Raw genomic sequence first — 13456 nt, forward strand, 5'->3', positions numbered from 1 at the left:
AAATAAAAAATTGGGGGCGAAAAGATCATTTTTGTGAAAAAATGATTTTTTTTATTTTTATGGCTCTGCATTATAAACTTCTGTGAAGCACTTGTTGGGTCAAAGTGCTCACCACACATCTAGATAAGTTCCTTAAGGGGTCTACTTTCCAAAATGGTGTCACTTGTGGGGGTTTCAATTTTTAGGCACATCAGGGGCTCTCCAAACGCAACATGGCGTCCCATCTTAATTCCAGTCAATTTTGCATTGAAAAGTCAAACGGCGCTCCTTCCCTTCCGAGCTCTGCTATGCGCCCAAACAGTGGTTTACCCCCACATATGGGGTATCAGTGTACTCAGGACAAATTGCACAACAACTATTGTGGTCTGTTTTATTTTCCGAAGGGTAAGAAGAAATTAAATTGGAGCTGAAGTAAATTTTTTGTGAAAAAAAGTTAAATGTTCATTTTTATTTAAACATTCCAAAAATTCCTGTGAAGCACCAGAAGGGTTAATAAACCTCTTGTATGTGGTTTTGAGCACCTTGAGGGGTGCAGTTTTTACAATGGTGTCACACTTGGGTATTTTCTATCATATAGACCCCTCAAAATGACTTCAAATGAGATGTGGTCCCTAAAAAATATTGGTGTTGTAAAAATGAGGAAGGTGAGTTTCAATGCTCCTTTCATTTTGGTGCTGGTGCTGTGTGGCGGCCATTGTTGCTGTGACTTTGTGGTGGTGGGGCGGCGCGGTCTGGAGTCATGGGGGCTCAGTCTCGCAGCATGGGTGCTGTGGGGCAACCAATCCAACCAACCTGCTGGTGCATGGCCGGGGTGGCGGTGGTCGCCGCACGGCTCCGCTCCGTTAGGGCGGTAGGACCCACTACGAGGTTTGCCGTGAAGTGGCAGTGGGCTTCATACAGTCTGATCAGAATGTTAAACTGAAAACCTCATGTTCAGTATATAAATTTTTGCCTAGCGGCTTTAGATCAACGTATGATTTTGGGATGTGCGCTTCATATTCGTTTTTTTTTTTTTTTACTTTTTGGACAAAAAATGAGAATCTGCTGGTCAACTTTTAACCCTTATGACTCCCTAACAAAAAAAAAATTTTGGTTCCAAAATTGTGCTGATGTAAGGCTACGTTCACATTAGAGTTGTGTCGGGCGCAGCCGTGGTGGCGCATGCGTCACGCGCCCCTGTATTTAACATGGGGGCGCATGGACATGCGTTGCACTTGCGTTTTGTGACGCATGCGTCACTGTGGCACATGCGTCAGGGTGTAGAGGACGCTGCATGATGCAGTTTTTTTCTGCGCCAAAAACCATGAAAAGTGGACGCATGCGTCACAAAACTCTGCGTTGTGCATGTGTTTACATTTGCGTTGTGCGCTGCGTCGCCGACGCTGCACCGCACAACGCAAATGTGAACGTAGCCTGAAGTATACATGTGGGAAATGTTACTTATTAATTATTTTGTGTGACATATCTCTGTGATTTAAGGGCATAAAAATTCAAAGTTGGAAAATTGCAAAATTTTCAAAATTTTTGCCAAATTTCCGTTTTTTTCACAAATAAACACACGTTATATCGAAGAAATTTTACCACTACCATGAAGTACAATATATCACGAGAAAACATTGTCAGAATCGCCAAGATCCGTTGAAGCGTTCCAGAGTTATAACCTCATAAAGGGACAGTGGTCAGAATTGTAAAAATTGGCCCGGTCATTAACGTGCAAACCACCCTCGGGGCTTAAGGGGTTAATGAATTGTATTGTATGAGAAGTCATGAACACATTGGTTTATTAAATTGCCAATGAAGCTCTACATGGGACAACCTGGAATGTATTTTTCTTGTTGCAGATAACAAATAATAAAAAAAAAAATTGCATGGATGTTTGCCCTCTGTTAACTAACTACTAGTGATGAGCGAGTATACTCGTTGCTCGGGTTTTCTCGTGGTCTCCGAGTATTTGTTAGTGTTCGGACATTTAGTTTTCATCGCCGCAGCTGAATGATTTGCAGCTATTAACCAGCCTGAGTACATGTGGAGGTTTCCTGGTTGCTAGGGAATCCCACATGTATTCAAGCTAGCTAATAGCTGTAAATCATTCAGCTGCAGCGATGAAAACGAAATTTCCGAGCAGTCACAAATACTTGGAGATCACCAGAGCGTGCTCAGCAAAACCCGAGCAACGAGTATACTCGCTCATCACTACTGACTACATCTCCCACTCGTTTGAGTCTTTTGAGATACAGTAACATAAATTAGGGCTTATGAACTGTATACGGGCTATGAAAGGTCAGTCATGAAACTGGAGAGTGTTACCCTGAACTGTTTTACTGGGTGGGGGAATCCATTTTCGGTCAGCCTAGAATGCTCAAACGTTGCTCCACCCACATTCTAGTTCTTTTTTACTGGATTTGCCTCATAATACTCGTAGCCAGAGCAGCAATATAAAAAAGCAGGGTCATAATTATAAGGCCCTTGGTCCCAAAACCTATCTGTAGAGGGGTTCGGCTGCCTATGTGCCATTTTATAATGTCATTGTCTTGTACCTTCACCCCCAAGCACTCTTCCAGGAATACACACACTTGTATGTGGTTGCTTAACCCCTTAATCCCACATGACGTACTATCCCGTCCAGGTGACCTGGGACTTAATTCCCAGTGACTGGATAGTACGTTATATGCGATCGTCCGCGCTCACAGGGGGAGCGCGGCCGATCGCGGCCAGGTGTCAGCTGACTATCGCAGCTGACATCCGGCACTATGTGCCAGGAGCGGTCACGGACCGCTCCTGGCACATTAACCCCCGGCACACCGCGATCAAACATGATCGCGATGTGCCGGCGGTACAGGGAAGCATCGCGCAGGGAGGGGCTCCCTGCGTGCTTCCCTGAGACGATCGGTACACGGTGATGTACTCACCGTGTACCGAGCGTCTTCTCCCTGCAGTCCCCGGATCCAAAATGGCCGCGGGGCTGCATCCGGGTCCTGCAGGGAGTACTTCCGGGTCGCCTGCAGGTGCTGGTAAGCCTGCAGCGATGTCAGTGAGATCGCCGATCTTACAGAGTGGTGTGCAAACTGTAAGATCGGCGATCTGTGATGTCCCCCCCGGGGCAAAGTAAAAAAGTAAAAAAAAAAAATTTCCACATGTGTAAAAAAAAAATAATAAAAAAAAATTACTAAATAAATAAAAAAAAAAAATTTTATTCCCATAAATACATTTCTTTATCTTAAAAAAAAACAAACAAAACAATAAAAGTACACACATTTAGTATCGCCGCGTCCGTAACGACCCGACCTATAAAACTGTCCCACTAGTTAACCCCTCCAGTGAACACCGTAAGAAAAAAAAAAAGAGCCAAAAAACAACGCTTTATTATCATACCGCCGAACAAAAAGTGGAATAACACGCTATCAAAAAGACTGATATAAATAACCATGGTACTGCTGAAAACGTCATCTTGTCCCGCAAAAAACGAGCCGCCACAAAGCATAATAAGCCAAAAAAAAAAGTAAGTCCTGAGAATAAAACGATGCCAAAATAATAATTTTTTTCTATAAAATAGCTTTTATCGTATAAAAGCGCCAAAACATAAAAAAATGATATAAATGAGGTATCGCTGTAATTATACTGACCCAACGAATAAAACTGCTTCATCCACTTTACCAAACGCGGAACGGTATAAACGCCTCCCCCAAAAGAAATTCATGAATAGCTGGTTTTTGGTCATTCTGCCTCACAAAAATCGGAATAAAAAGTGATCAAAAACTGTCACGTGTCCAAAAATGTTACCAATAAAAATGTCAAGTCGTCCCGCAAAAAACAAGATCTCACATGACTCTGTGGACCAAAATATGGAAAAATTATAGGTCTCAAAATGTGGAGACGCAAAAACTTTTTTGCTATAAAAAAAGCGTATTTTAGTGTGTGACGGCTGCCAATCATAAAAATCCGATATAAAAAACGCTATAAAAGTAAATCAAACCCCCCTTCATCACCCCCTTAGTTAGGGAAAAATAATAAAATTAAAAAAAAAGTATATATTTCCATTTTCCCATCAGGGCTAGGGCTAGGGTTGGGGCTAGGGCTAGGGTTAGGGCTAGGGTTAGGGCTAGGGTTAGGGCTAGGTTTGGGGCTAGGTTTGGGGCTAGGTTTGGGGTTAGGGTTGGGGCTAGGGTTAGGGCTAGTGTTAGGGCTAGGGTTAGGGTTGGGGTTAGGGTTGGAGCTAAAGTTAGGGTTAGGGTTGGGGCTAAAGTTAGGGTTAGGGTTGGGGCTAAAGTTAGGGTTAGGGTTTGGATTATATTTACGGTTGGGATTAGGGTTGGGATTAGAATTAGGGGTGTGTCAGGGTTAGGGGTGTGGTTAGGGTTACCGTTGGGATTAGGGTTAGGGGTGTGTTAGGGTTAGGGTTTCAGGTAGAATTGGGGAGTTTCCACTGTTCAGGCACATCAGGGGCTCACCAAACGCGACATGGTGTCCGATCTCAATTCCAGCCAATTCTGTGTTGAAAAAGTAAAACAGTGCTCCTTCCCTTCCAAGCTCTCCGGTGCGCCCAAACAGGGGTTTACCCCAACATATGGGGTATCGGCGTACTGAGGACAAATTGGACAACAACTTTTGGGGTCCAAGTTCTCTTGTTATCCTTGGGAAAATAAAAATGTGGGGGGCTAAAAATCATTTTTGTGGGAAAAATAAGATTTTTTTTATTTTCGCGGCTCTGCGTTATAAACTGTAGTGAAACACTTGGGGGTTCAAAGTTCTCACAACACATCTAGATAAGTTCCTTGGGAGGTCTAGTTTCCAATATGGGGTCACATGTGGGGGGTTTCTACTGTCTGGGTACATCAGGGGCTCTGCAAATGCAACGTGACGCCTGCAGACCAATCCTTCTAAGTCTGTATTCCAAATGGCGCTCCTTCCCTTCCGAGCTCTGCCATGCGCCCAAACAGTGCTTCCCCCCCCCACATATGGGGTATCAGCGTACTCAGGACAAATTGGACAACTTTTGGGGTCCAATTTATCCTGTTACCCTTGTGAAAATACAAAACTGGGGACTAAAAAATCATTTTTGTGAAAAAAAAAAAAAAAAGAATTTTTATATTCACGGCTCTGCGTTATAAACTGTAGTGAATCACTTGGGGGCTCAAAGCTCTCAAAACACATCTAGATAAGTTCCTTAGGGGGTCTAATTTCTTTTCTTACCCTTGGGAAAATAAAAAATTGGGGGCAAAAAAAACATTTTTGTGAAAAAATATGATTTTTTATTTTTACGGCTCTGCATTATAAACTTCTATGAAGCACTTGGTGGGTCAAAGTGCTCACCACACATCTAGATAAGTTCCTTAGGGGGTCTACTTTCCAAAATGGTGTCACTTGTGGGGGGTTTCAATGTTTAGGCACATCAGGGGCTCTCCAAACGCAACATGGCGTCCCATCTGAATTCCAGTCAATTTTGCATTGAAAACTCAAATGGCGCTCCTTTCTTTCCGAGCTCTTCCATGCGCCCAAACAGTGGTTTATCCCCACATATGGGGTATCAACGTACTCAGGACAAATTGTACAACAACTTTTGGGGTCCATTTTCTCCTGTTACCCTTGGTAAAATAAAACAAATTGGAGCTGAAATAAATTTTGTGTGAAAAAAAGTTAAATGTTCATTTTTATTTAAACATTCCAAAAATTCCTGTAAAACACCTGAAGGGTTAATAAACTTCTTGAATGTGGTTTTGAGCACCTTGAGGGGTGCAGTTTTTAGAATGGTGTCACACTTGGGTATTTTCTATCATATAGACCCCTCAAAATGACTTCAAATGAGATGTGGTCCCTAAAAAAAAATGGTGTTGCAAAAATGAGAAATTGCTGGTCAACTTTTAACCCTTATAACTACCTAACAAAAAAAAATTTTGGTTCCAAAATTGTGCTGATTTAAAGTAGACATGTGGGAAATGTTACTTATTAAGTATTTTGCATGACATATCTCTGTGATTTAAGGGTATAAAAATTCAAATTTGGAAAATTGCGAAATTTTCAAAATTTTTGCCAAATTTCCATTTTTTTCACAAATAAACGCAAGTTATATCAAGGAAATGTTACCACTATCATGAAGTACAATACGTCACGAGAAAAGTGTGTCAGAATCGCCAAGATCCGTTGAAGCGTTCCAGAGTTATAACCTCATAAAGGGACAGTGGTCAGAATTGTAAAAATTGGCCCGGTCATTAACGTGCAAACCACCCTCGGGGCTTAAGGGGTTAAGCCCCTTTTTCTCATTTTGGCACTTGGACTATCCTCGGAAAAAATAGAACTGTTGGCAAGTGTAGTGTCAGAGAGGCTTTGGCCCCTAGAAGGCCTTGTGAAGGCAGAATACTCCCATGGGGCAACCACTTTAAAATAAAACATTACGTCACCCAAACTAAACATATTTACTTTCCTTTTTATTTCCTTAGTTTTTATCTTATTAATTCTATGTTTGAGCACGATAAATCTCACATATAACCTATCTTACCTTCTTAGTAGTCAATGTAAGTGGCCATAATACAATTTTCACCAACAAGTGGGCAACAAGATACTTACTCGTTTTTGAATCTCCAGAGATGGTCCCTTAATCTTGGATCCAGAAAGTAAGTCCTTCAATAAGGACTATGATCATTGAACCTCATTCTCTTCAATGGCATCAGTATATTAGAAATTATCTATTTTTAGCAAATTTTTGTAAATGTAAGTTTTTGAACTCCCATTCCTTCAAAGAACATCTTGAGGAATGGGACGTTTGGTTGTATTTGGGTGGGGATGGTTTTCTTTAATACACAGACATGTAAAGCACTTATCCAGTTTTGTCTTCGGCCTTTTTCTGGATACACATCACAGGCGGTTCTAGTAAACTGTGGATCTCACAGGGAACAGGACAACATACTCTAGAGTTGATCTGAGGTTTGTTACCTCTGGATTCATTTCTGTTTAAATCCATGAACCTGAAAGTGTAGATATCGACACACAGATGTCTCCTTTCCTTGGCTTATAATACATGATGATATAAACATATTTCCCAACTTTTTAGACATCTTGGTGGAAAGCATTAATGGTGTGCCAATCTTGCCTCGCTCTATGTCTTGTTTGTGCCCCATAAATTTGCGATTGGTTTATTTGGCTCCTGGTAAAAAAAAGAGACTTCCCAGATTCAAATCATCCTGGAGACCCCGAATCTTCCCGAAACTTCTGTGAAAGCTGATTTCAGTAGTATTCATTGTTGTGGCATGCATTACCAATATCCAATCCCAAGAAACAATGAAAACCCTATATTAAGGGTCACCAATCTAACCCAAGAAGAGGTGTGAAACCGGCTAAATAAGATTAAAATAGATAAATCTCCGGGTCCGGATGGCATACACCCACGAGTACTAAGAGAACTAAGTAATGTAATAGATAAACCATTATTTCTTATTTTTAGGGACTCTATAGCGACAGGGTCTGTTCCGCAGGATTGGCGCATAGCAAATGTGGTGCCAATATTCAAAAAGGGCTCTAAAAGTGAACCTGGAAATTATAGGCCAGTAAGTCTAACCTCTATTGTTGGTAAAATATTTGAAGGGTTTCTGAGGGATGTTATTCTGGATTATCTCAATGAGAATAACTGTTTAACTCCATATCAGCATGGGTTTATGAGAAATCGCTCCTGTCAAACCAATCTAATCAGTTTTTATGAAGAGGTAAGCTATAGGCTGGACCACGGTGAGTCATTGGACGTGGTATATCTCGATTTTTCCAAAGCGTTTGATACCGTGCCGCACAAGAGGTTGGTACACAAAATGAGAATGCTTGGTCTGGGGGAAAATGTGTGTAAATGGGTTAGTAACTGGCTTAGTGATAGAAAGCAGAGGGTGGTTATAAATGGTATAGTCTCTAACTGGGTCGCTGTGACCAGTGGGGTACCGCAGGGGTCAGTATTGGGACCTGTTCTCTTCAACATATTCATTAATGATCTGGTAGAAGGTTTACACAGTAAAATATCGATATTTGCAGATGATACAAAACTATGTAAAGCAGTTAATACAAGAGAAGATAGTATTCTGCTACAGATGGATCTGGATAAGTTGGAAACTTGGGCTGAAAGGTGGCAGATGAGGTTTAACAATGATAAATGTAAGGTTATACACATGGGAAGAAGGAATCAATATCACCATTACACACTGAATGGGAAACCACTGGGTAAATCTGACAGGGAGAAGGACTTGGGGATCCTAGTTAATGATAAACTTACCTGGAGCAGCCAGTGCCAGGCAGCAGCTGCCAAGGCAAACAGGATCATGGGGTGCATTAAAAGAGGTCTGGATACACATGATGAGAGCATTATACTGCCTCTGTACAAATCCCTAGTTAGACCGCACATGGAGTACTGTGTCCAGTTTTGGGCACCGGTGCTCAGGAAGGATATAATGGAACTAGAGAGTGTACAAAGGAGGGCAACAAAATTAATAAAGGGGATGGGAGAACTACAATACCCAGATAGATTAGCGAAATTAGGATTATTTAGTCTAGAAAAAAGACGACTGAGGGGCGATCTAATAACCATGTATAAGTATATAAGGGGACAATACAAATATCTCGCTGAGGATCTGTTTATACCAAGGAAGGTGACGGGCACAAGGGGGCTTTCTTTGCGTCTGGAGGAGAGAAGGTTTTTCCACCAACATAGAAGAGGATTCTTTACTGTTAGGGCAGTGAGAATCTGGAATTGCTTGCCTGAGGAGGTGGTGATGGCGAACTCAGTCGAGGGGTTCAAGAGAGGCCTGGATGTCTTCCTGGAGCAGAACAATATTGTATCATACAATTAGGTTCTGTAGAAGGACGTAGATCTGGGGATTTATTATGATGGAATATAGGCTGAACTGGATGGACAAATGTCTTTTTTCGGTCTTACTAACTATGTTACTATGTTACTATGTAATCTTTATGAACCCCTCCCTGCCATGTATTCCCCTGAACGTATCTACTACTTGGTGCTTTTATTTCAAACTTAAACATTTGGAATTGTTAAAAAAGTTTCATTTTTTTTGATCTAGAAGATAATTTTGATTACTGCATACAATGAGCTAAGATTAGCTTGTCTTCCTATTACTAATTAGAAGCCTACAGCCTACTGATCAATTTAGATACCTGGCTACCAAAACAATCCCACTTCAAGGGTCTCAAAGTTCCTGCTAAATCAACGTCCAGTTTTCCCTCAGTTGGCTGAGCATATTCTCTCTGTGGCCTCGGTTTCTTTGGGAGTGAAAACATTATTTCAGAAGCTTGAGTATGTTCACACCAAGCAGAAGTCCTGCAGATATTGTATATCAATTTTGCAAATCGCTAATCTGCACTTTCACAGGATTCATGTGGATTTTGCCGTGGATTTGTTTGCGTGACTTATACCCTAGGGATATGTTGTAGTTTTTTTTTTTTGCCACAGATTCTAGTCTCCCCTCTTTTGCTGCAGATCACCTTTTTCCTTGAATGTGAATATTCAGCTATTATGTACATCTCGTTTTTCTTTCTGCATCCAATAAAATTATTGGTAACTTGTCCTGCAACGTTAATTATGGCAAGACGTGTGTTATGCCTTGCTTTTTTGTTAGATTTTTTTTTGAGGATTTTGGCAATAAAAATGAGGCAAAAAAACACACCATATTGCATCAGCCCATATTATAATTAAGAACAACATGTTCCTTCAAAACGATGCCAAAACCACCTCTTTTAAGATCGAATTTTTAGATGTGGATTTCTGAACCAGAAAAGCCAAGCTAAAATAAAAACAAACTTTGTGGACATACCTCCAAAGGTAAGCAAGTAACGGCGTCAAAAGCAAAAATGTTGAAACAAAAAAAAAAACCATACAAGTTGACCATCAACATCTTAGATCGAGCAGAAGAAGCAGAAATGGTAATGTGTGTGTAACCCGAAGAGGCTGTACCAATCACACCCTATGGGGAAAAAAAATGTTTTGTATTGTAATTTTTCATTGCAGTATAGGGAAGAACCCAAAATGACTTTTCTGACACATTCTGGCATAGGAAAGGCAGAAACAGAGGAGCCGCAGCTAATACTTGGATAATTGTATATATTTTTTTTTATATAAATGCATCTTTACATTGTTTGACTTGTACAACTCTCTACTATTCGGGAACACTAATGTACAGTGGTGCTTCCAAGATTGTGAACCCTTCAGAATTTTCCATAGTTCTGTCTAAATTTGACCTAAAACTACTTCCACTTTTCAAACAAGGCCTAAAAGTAGATAAGTAGAATCGAATCAAATGAAAGTAAAAATATTTGAATTTGTCCTTTTTATTATTGAGGAAAACTATCCTATTTGACAGGTCTTTGGAAAAAACGTATAACTGCATCTGATTTTCTGGTAATTGTTGAGTAGTCCTCCTTGTCGTCTTGGAGGAATTTTAGCCCGTTAGACCCTACAAAACGGCTTCAACTCTGTTTTACGTTGGTGGCTTTTTCTCCTATGAACTGCTCTCTTCACGTCCATCCACAACGTTTTATATGAAATTACTTTCCATCTGGGCCAGGATGGCTTTCATCATTAATGGAACAGCTAACTCTAAATTATAGCAGCAAATTCTATCTAAAGGAAAATGTCAGGACATCTGACCATGAGCTGAATTGTGTGTCGTCTTGCAGCAAGACAAAGACCCAAATCTGACTACTTGTAAAAAAAAAAATATATATTTTTTAAAGCTTTGGGATGACCATGTCAAAGTCTTGACCTTAATCTGTTAGAAATATTATGGAGGGGTTTGAAGCAAGCAGTTCATGTTAGAAAACCTTCCAGCAATGTTGAAGCTGTTTTGTAGGGAGTAATGGGATTAAATTAATCCATGGTGATGTGCAGGACTAAGCAACAATTACATTTAGAAGTTCTTACTCTGGAGGACCTGTCTTGTCCTGTATCATACAGAAAACCTTTAGATTTAAATGAGCACTGTGCTATACCTTACTTCCCCTGTGATGGCGCTACAATGAAATTCAACACTTGCAACCGTTTTTTCCTGCAAATAATAGCTGATGGTCCCAGTCATTCCACAGTGGTCCCATTGTGATTGCCTTATTGTCTTGAGTCTCTTCTTCAAATCTTGTAAATGTTTGTACGAGGTGTGGTGGACTAACTAATTCTAGGCATTTTTATTCTTTTGCATATTTCCTTTGTCTTACAGTTCTCAATGACCCCCCTTGGGACAGCACTTCTGGTTCCTGTAAGGATCGATGTTTCGAGCTTCAAGAGGCTGATCCTCCCGCCTGCCGTTGCGACAACCTCTGTAAGAGTTACAACAGTTGCTGCCAGGACTTTGACCAGCTCTGCCTGAAAACGGGTACAGTGTTCGAGATCACGGTCATGAAAATTAAATGGGCTCCTTGTTTCTATTTTTTTTGTCTAGTTGAAGAGGCTTTTTTGTTGTGCGGGTCCTACAGGTTTATTATGGGTGCGGTATTTCTTTCTTCAGGACTGAAGATAAACCTACTACAGAAGGTGAAGTGATCCTAACAAACAACGCATTTCCCCAAAAAAGTAAAATAATTTCATTGGGGGTTCCAAATTTGTAAAACTTAAGCTTATGCAACCTCATCTGCCATTGGCTCCTGCACCAATTTTATTGGTCACATTCATGAATGTTAATTATGTTCATGGATGTCACTTTTACCATAACAGCTGATGGTGGCCCAAAGCTTAATGGCTTACCTTGGCGTATTTTGGGGATAGAGGAACAGAAGTGGTTGTTTTATGAGCAAAATTCCAACAGGTTACTCTATGAAAGTGGTGGATCCAAGTCAATGCACATGCCCTAAACTTCTGGGGAGGTAGCCTTTAGACTGTATTGGCAACACCATGACACAGTTGTTATCAGTTGGTTTCTGCGGAACACAAGGAAGCCATTGGCTACGCCACCTGTGTCCATCTTTTAGACTGCAAGTTACTATAAGCCATAGACCAACAAGATGTGAGCATCTTGTTGGCTCAATGGTGTCATTAGTTGAGCATAAACTTTTTTTTAAAAGGTGCAAACATACTGGGATAGGGGGATTATTGTTTGCCATGCCTCAAGCACTGGCAACTCAAGCTACGCCACTGATTTCACCCACTGAGATTGGTAGAAGAATGGCACTCTTTTATGGTACATATATCTCCGTTTAGCATTAGTTGCAATTGTTGTGCCACCAGCTTCAACAGCAAAGATGAGGTGGTGAAATAGAAGGACTTCGGAAAGCTGGGGAGGTGTGGTGGATATGAATTAGACTTTGGATGTTCTCATGAGACCTTACCTCTTCAGCATACAATCCTTAATTACATTTTTTTTTGGCTCAGAATAACCTCATGGAAAGATTTACAGGGCAGAAGAGGTTAAAGTAAGCCAAGCATAAGTGTGGTTTTGAGATTCTGAATGTGGGAGGTGGTTGTATTTAATCTGGTCTGGTTGACCACTCTCTCTAATTAAAGAAACCACTTAATAAATACACGTTAGTCTCAATGAATGTCACTTTTTATGACGTTTTAACTGGGAGACAGGGCACGGTGCTAACGTGTTCCTAAATCAAACAGTATTCATTTTGTATGAGCATGTGTAAAGGGCTAATAGGACATAAGGAGATCTGTTAGGATAGACCTTGATAAACTTACTTGAGGATTAGCCACTTATGCTTACTGTAGTCATGCCTAGGGGTAGCACAATCTTTTATTCATACCCGCTGCTTCCCAGAGTCCAGTGCATGCTCTCTACTATAGTTTGGAGACAAGTTGATGTAGTTTGTGTTTTGTTTTTTAGCTATAGCTGAAAGGGTGTCAAGAGGACTTGGCTGCTAGATAAATGGCATTATAGTAATTATATTGTAGATAGGGGCAGTATTATAGTAGTTATATTCTTGTACATAGGAGCAGTATTATAGTAGTTATAGGAGCAGTATTATAGTAGTTATATTCTTGTACATGGGGCAGTACTATGGTAGTTATATTCTTGTACATAGGAGCAGTATTATAGTAGTTATATTCTTGTACATAGGGACAGTATTATTATAACAGTTATATTCTCGTGTATAGGAGCAGTATTACATTGTATCCTGGTATATAGGGGGCAGTATAAGAAGTTATATTGTACAGTACATAGTGGCAGTATTATAGTAGTTATATTCTTGTACATAGGAGCAGTATTATAGTAGTTATATTCTTGTACATAGGAGCAGTATTATAGTAGTTATATTCTTGTACACAGGGGTAGTATTATAGTAGTTATATTCTTGTACATAGGAGCAGTATTATAGTAGTTATATTCTTGTACATAGATCAGTATTGCAGAAGTTATATTGCCCCCTATATACCAGGATATAAATAGTAGTTATATTGTACATAGGGGCAGTATTATATTAGTTATATTCTTGTACATAGCGGCAGGGCTCCCACCAGGAATTTCAGGGCCCCATACTTACA

General features: G+C 40.4%; 1 protein-coding gene across 10 annotated transcripts in view; it reads left to right on the forward strand.

Annotated features, from left to right (window-relative positions):
- Window positions 1–13456, forward strand: part of ENPP2 (ectonucleotide pyrophosphatase/phosphodiesterase 2) — a 222248-nt gene that overhangs the window by 102383 nt on the left and 106409 nt on the right. For all 10 annotated transcript variants that reach the window (XM_069731821.1, XM_069731824.1, XM_069731817.1 and 7 more), the window contains exon 3: window positions 11193–11348. In XM_069731821.1, the coding sequence (XP_069587922.1) occupies window positions 11193–11348 (156 nt within the window). The remainder of the gene's footprint in view (window positions 1–11192; window positions 11349–13456) is intronic.

This window comes from Ranitomeya imitator, chromosome 6 (assembly GCF_032444005.1).
Source record: "Ranitomeya imitator isolate aRanImi1 chromosome 6, aRanImi1.pri, whole genome shotgun sequence".
Lineage (NCBI taxonomy): Eukaryota > Metazoa > Chordata > Amphibia > Anura > Dendrobatidae > Ranitomeya > Ranitomeya imitator.